This window comes from Puccinia triticina, chromosome 3A (genome assembly GCF_026914185.1).
Source record: "Puccinia triticina chromosome 3A, complete sequence".
Lineage (NCBI taxonomy): Eukaryota > Fungi > Basidiomycota > Pucciniomycetes > Pucciniales > Pucciniaceae > Puccinia > Puccinia triticina.
Genome location: NC_070560.1, coordinates 103,197 through 109,887, shown reverse-complemented (window position 1 = coordinate 109,887; position 6,691 = coordinate 103,197). Strand labels below are relative to the sequence as shown.

Here is a 6,691-nt window from a genome sequence, read left to right as displayed (position 1 = left end):
ATTTAGGTCACCGTGGCCGTGACTGCACACTACAGGTGCTGCGTGGCCGAGGTTGATGGCCCAAACGGTACGAGGATGTTAAAAGTTATATTGCCACTTGTGCGCCGTGCCAAGTGCATGAGCGTGCGCACGCGTCGCAGGAAACAGGACTTCAGGTCCCTTTGCCTGCGGTGATGCCGTTTGAGCGGTGGTCCTCCGACTTCATTAAGATGCCGGAGAGTTATAAGGCGGGATACAATTGGATCTTGACTATTGTCGACCATTGTACATCCTGGCCAATAGCCATCCCTCTAAAAAACGCTACGGCAGATGCTATCGCAGAAGCCGTGTTTGATCATGTGATCACCCCTTTTGGGTTACCTCGCGAATTCCTCACGGACCGCGGGTCTAACTTTTTGTCTGCCGGGTTTGCCAGCTTTTTGGGCAAGGCAGGAGTTAAGAAGCTTAATACTTCTGGTTATCACCCCCGTACCAACGGGAAATGTGAACGGTTTAATGGTATCCTGGAGAAGGCTCTTTTCCGCCTGAATACAACTGGGGACCCCAAACGGTGGGAGGATTTTCTCCCCGCTGCTCTATTCTCTACTAGGATTCACGCAAGTGATAGTAGTAAGTTCTCGCCCTTCGAGCTTGTTTATGGTGTAAAACCACGGCTGTTGGGTGATAAGCGACGCATGGTCGCCGCAGATGAGGCCTGTCCTGGCGAGCATGAATTAGCTGCCAGGATTGAGGAGCTTAATAAGCTCAGGTTGGCGGCAGCAGGTAATACTGCCATTCGCGCCGAGGCCAATAAAGCCGCTTTCGATAATAAAACTAGGTTTGCTCGCGATGTAGACGCCCTTGTTGTGGGCCAATCTGTTAAACTTCGCAACGAGGAGCACACGAAGGGCAGCCCACGTTGGTTCGGCCCCTTCGAGATCAAGGCAATTTTGCCGAATAATGCTTTTATTCTTAACGACCAAAATGGCGACGAATACTCGAGGCCCGTGAACGGAAATAGCTTGAAGCCGGTGTCCCTACGATCTTTGGTGGTCAATGGGATGTGGGCGACGCCCCCCGCAATTGCTCAGCGGGAGCGGCAGGCTGAGGCCCGCGTGGCCAAGGCCCTGCTTAAGAAGACCACTTCGGTGGCAAAGTTATCTAAGCCGGTAAAGGCTAAAAAGGTTAAGGCGCCGGAAGGCCTCCGGCCCCGTCGGTTACTGATTCTCCGGCTACCCCGGCTCAGCCGGCGCGGAAGATACGCGTCCGTTTTGACGGCCAGCTGCTCCCGGAAGGTGCTGGGGCAGCCCCTGTCTAGGGGGGGGCGGTTGTAGCCGTGCTACAATTGGCTACGCGACAGGCGCCCATACTAGGGGCGCGCTGTACGCGTGTTAGGTTTTTCCGGCTCCGGCTCCGGCTCCGCACGAGCCAGGAGTTAGAGGCACCCGAGACAACACGATTTCAACTACTCAGTAGCCAGGCTCAGAAAAATACAGAGGCTACTGAGTAGCTGAAATGCGGCTTCACGCAACCTCACTCAGACGCGCGCTACCTCACCCCTGTGCGATGGCCAAGTCGCACTACCTTCCATAGGAGTCGACCGCAAGACTGTGTGTATGTAAATATTTACACAAGGCTACTTACAGAAATATGTAATCATATATTTCAGTAAAATCTCAAGTCCATGCATGCTTGCAGCCGGCCGTCGGCAAAGGTGCCTCTCCCGTTGTGAGCCTTCTCGGTGCAAACCCCCGTCTCGCGCCGGGGATCTCATGCTTGCCGGCCGGCCTATACACTCAACGTTATACAAAACCGACCTCGCTCAAATCAATCAAACGGACTTTCCTCCATCATTCATGACCATCCCTGGTAACGACTGAACACATATGTTGAGTTCTCTGCAAATTTCCAGTCTCCAGTTGAATATTAAGAAACTGAGTTCTTTTTGGTTTGCGTCATCATTTGAATTAGAATCCAGAACACGATTGCCTTGGAATCATGGTCAGTAGGCGGCGTGCTGGCTTCGTTATTGCTCGAGGACCTGGTACCCGACAGCGACGGTCAGCCTCTCCAGGTACTCTTGCGAGCTCGATTCGTATGGTAAAGCGCATCTCTAATAGAAGAAACCAAGCCCCGCCACCCCCGCCAACAAGCATAGCAGCTCCTGCTCCCCAAGACGAATGGGCTGATGAAAATCTCAATATCTACGAAGCTGGGGAACAAGAAAATCATGCCGACCAAACCATGCGCCCCGCTCAACCTTCTAGTTATGTTTCTGATTATGCTCGGCGTCGCGATCAGTTAGTGACAGCATGGAAGCAGCTCGAGAACTCCATGACCGCGGCGTATTTCACATGTCAACATCACACCCGAAACTGGACCACCTCTCAAATGTACCTCCTCCCCCTAACCGAATGTACATGCGCCCCACAGCTGGTAACTACCCGAGAGCTTGATTTGATTCACACGCATGGTCAGTTATTATAAGGAAATAATATTCAATCCCTGGTAGCTAGAGATATGACAGTTTGTTGACAAAATTTAACTCGTACTTAGACCAATTGTCGGGTCAAAGCTTTACCTTTTGCAAATGCATCCCAGACCCGATACGCCTGCTCCACTACGGTTACATTGCAGCCTCGCCTACAACACCCCGTACAGCTTTTGCGATCCCAACGCTCCAGCTCTACCAAAGCCTCTGGTATGAATCTAGTCTGCCGTACACTTCGTTCATTGTTGGATTATCGTTCCATCAAGACAAGCGCTCTCAGCAGAAATTGAAAGCTCGTGGCCGCCGGGGGACCTCTCGCCAACTACGACTCCCTTTTTCACAAGCCCTTGACATTTATAACCGAATTCAGATCCTTCGAACCGAAATACTCGGCAAGACGTTAGGTCTTACAACCCAGGACAGATGGGCAGCAACGTGTCCATCATGCTTTGGACCAGAGGCTGCTGACGAGAAAGGCTCGAATGATGAGGTCTACGCCATCATAGCGATGGACGGGAACTTCCAGCACCGGCATCATAGGTATGCGAGTAAGGATGTGCCCATGGAGGCTGATTATCCTTCCAATTTCATCCCCCCCTCTCAGATTGATGGTCACCAACAGAATGAAGAAACAACTGCCAACAATGCACAAGGATTGGAGGTATGTTCTTGTCACCTCCTGGATTTTCAGAAGCTACTGAATGCAAATTCCCAATCATCTAGACATCTTGTTCAGATGCTCACAAAGCAGCCAATGATGTTCGCAATGCGTGCTCTTGGGATAAGTGTGACGATACTGGGCTATTTGGCAGCTGCTGTCGGCACGATATTCCCCTAAAGCTCAACAATATTGAGCAAAGTGGTGAAAAGTGAGTAGTATCATTCTTATGTTGTATATTTTTAGCTAGTACTAACTATCTACCATGTAAATATGATAGGCTTTACTATCCGGTGAGCATTATCGACAACCTGGTCAAAGCATTTCCGCAAAAGAGCTTTGGGGTCCTTTATGACATTGGATGTCATTTGGATGCCCATGTTCGCAAGGTTAGTCGTGCCTCCAACCAACATTACTGCATTCTTCCTTTTTGCTTACTTTTTATTTCTCAGCGCAACCTCTTAGGCAGCAACATTCGGCGGGTGAAGTTTGGAACATCAGTTTTTCATGCTTATGTCCACCAGTGGTCGTGCCAACTCGAATACAACCCTCGCTACAACCTCGGCTGGGGGCTCTCAGATGGCGAGGGCATGGAACGTCTCTGGTCGCAGTTGTCCAATCTGGTAGGGCCCCTTCGCAGTGCCACCCGAATTCACAGACTGCAATCAATCTCCCTCCTTTGCAAATACTATGGAGGCAAGCTCAAGATAAATTCCAGTGAGACAGCCAATTGTTACACTACCTACATGTGTTTTTCATGTTTCGTTGAAATTTTCTTCAAACCAGTGAGCTGGTCTTTCCGTCATCTTGAGCAGGCGCTTGAATGTATTCTAGACTGTGAATCTCGTCTCAATCACCTGTACCAGTCTCCCAATCAGTACACTGGAGAAAACTACACACAAATATTTCTTGAGGAGCAGTGGACCAAGGAGCGGGACCACTATTGAAATCACAAAGATGACGAGACGGACCAAGCTATAGAGCTTGGAAAACTGCTCTCCTTAGAGGATGAGCTCAGGACAGCCTGGTAAAGATAAGACCATGTTCATACCCATCTATCTTGTACTGATGCACTCAAATAGGTCAGATATTCCCCAATCGCCCGAAGATGCTATCTCGCGACTTCGTTCAATCCGCAACATGATGGATCAGATCCAGGAGCAGCGGGAAAAGCTTGGCTCATCGGAAATCTTGGAAGGGATTTCTGAAGAGCACCAAAAAGCATTTTTAAAGATGTTGTACGCTAAGACCGAACTCCGACGGAAGCACTTGGCCCTTCTCGAAGAAAAAAGGCCGCTTGATCGGGTGCGCATGGGGCGTGCTTCAAAGTTAGGTGAGGTGATCACGGTCTCTCTGGTCCTGCCTTTCTTCCATGAGCTGATAAAGTGACCAAATCAAAGGTACCCGAGGCAAAGAGCGCCTGGTCAAATCACTACGGAAACGAGCGGTTGCCCTAAAAGCCGTTCTAGACAAGTATAACCGGGCCCGCATCTCTTACACCAGGGCATTCCCCCATCGACCCACACCCAGTGCACCCGATTACGATTCCCTTTTACAAATGCTGCCTGATGATCCTTTTTGGAACGATGGGATTCTAACAAATCACAACAAGCCATGGGCAATTGATTCCAGCACTCAAGCTGGAATGAGAGACATAGCTAGGCTCACTAGAGCGGAGGAAGAAGTCCGCCGAATCGGTAGAGAGGTACGAAGATCGGTCCGATGGGCTATAAACGAGCACAACAGAATCCTTCCTCTCATTGTCGGGCTCCAGCACGATACAGATTGGGCGACCGAGAGGATCGAGCCTATACTTGCCGATCCAATACTGAATTCTCTTGTCAACAAAGACCAGCTATCTTTTATCAAAGGAATACTATACACTGCATTTCTCGAAATCACATCCCTTCAGTTGGTTTGGGAGAAAGATATGACCAAGATTATACAACAGACAGGTCCATACGAGAACGATGATCAGCTCATGGACGACTGGAGCAACCAAGTCACCCGAATAGCTTTCCTCGAACAAAGTGGCTGTCTGTCGATGATCAAGGGTGATTTTGATAACACGTTGGGTGAATCTTGGCGCCAAATGGATCAAGTGACCATGCGTTACTTTCTTGATGCCAGTGCAAACGCAGCAACCACGAATAACCAGGAAGAACAAGCAGATGAAGATGATGGTACGGAGAATGTAATTGGTGACGAGGAAGAATTTGAGCGAGCTCTTGAGGAGGAAGACCTAAATGCAGCTTTTGCCGACAGTATTCATTTAAGATGATCATGTCTTACCGCCGCTTCCTTAAGCTCAGGGCCGATCAGAAAGACACCTTTCACTCTTCCTGGCAGACTATCTTGTGTTATTGAACTACGCTGTAAAATTTACGGTAGTTTCAGTAAACTTATAGTATACGGAGTAACAGAAAACTCCTTCAGATTTTGGATTTATCTTTTTTCCTCAACTCCATTTATCTTTTTTCCTCAACTCCATTTATCTTTTTTCCTCAACTCCATTGTAATCCAAGTTAAACTCAAAACAGAGATGCATATAATGACTGGCACTAAGAAAGAGACCAATCCATGATGTGCAAACTTTGCACAGATTGCTGTAGGCAACGGTGAAAGGCTACGGGGAATGGCTACGCAGCTGCCCTACAAAAAGCACCTGTTTTAGGGCAATTTTGTCTTTTATTTTTCTAATGTTTCACATAATCTGATATGCGCAAAATGTGTCAATGCTTGCAGTTAAAACTGCCTGCACTCCAAGAAACACTAAGATTCTACATCTGTCAAATAAAATTCCAGTTGAAGGGTGCCAAACATGATATGGCTTCCCAAGTTTCATGATGTCTTTTTGCCTAATGTTGAAAGTTCTCATGATTTATTGCTGTTGGGTAAGTGCTGCTCCTATCAAGTATAGCCTTTGGTAGGCACATATCATCAGCCAGTTTAAATTAGCAGTATCCATAAGGCTGGTTAGTTTGAATTAGCAGTATCCATAAGGTTAGTTGATATTGTCACAACCCGCACCAGGATTGTAACTTCTGATGATCACATCATACCCTTTCATGCACAGTCACTGTGCAATGTGCACAGTGACTGTGCATTGAAGCTTGGTTGAAATAATTTTTGAGAAAGGCTTGAGTATCTCAAGCTTCCTTTGAGCTTCTGCATTTCAACTGCTGGAAGTTTCCGGAGTTTTTCTTGTAATGGTGTGCACTTTGCCTGAATTTTGGTTCTGGTGACAGCTATCAATTAAGGTGTTAAAAGTGGAAATCATAAGTTTTTCTTTACATAAAATCATAAAATCATAAAACTTTCAAATGATGATTTTAATGTTGTGGTATCACTTACCTACCTAGGTTCTCTTGGAACATTGCATGAACCTCAATAGCTATGTCAATATCAATCCACCATATGTATAACAGTGTAACATTAGATAGAGTGCCATAATCTTCAGCAATGGGTAAAATCTATATTGGGCACAAGAGCATTAATATATTTGAAGGATTCCAAAGCATATAATATTGTGTAATCAAATTCTCAAAAATATTCCATGCTTT

The 6,691-nt window shown here is 47.2% G+C and overlaps 1 protein-coding gene across 1 annotated transcript; it reads left to right on the top strand.

Annotated features, from left to right (window-relative positions):
• Positions 1-1,751: 1,751 nt before the first annotated feature.
• On the top strand, positions 1,752-5,409 carry PtA15_3A10 (uncharacterized protein; the record flags this gene model as incomplete). The annotated part of the gene is made up of 5 exons (XM_053167045.1): positions 1,752-1,848; positions 1,958-2,452; positions 2,536-2,869; positions 4,211-4,461; positions 4,529-5,409. 5 exons carry the CDS (start codon positions 1,752-1,754, stop codon positions 5,407-5,409), a joined length of 2,058 nt encoding a protein of 685 aa, XP_053018202.1.
• Between the last annotated feature and the right edge of the window lie 1,282 nt (positions 5,410-6,691).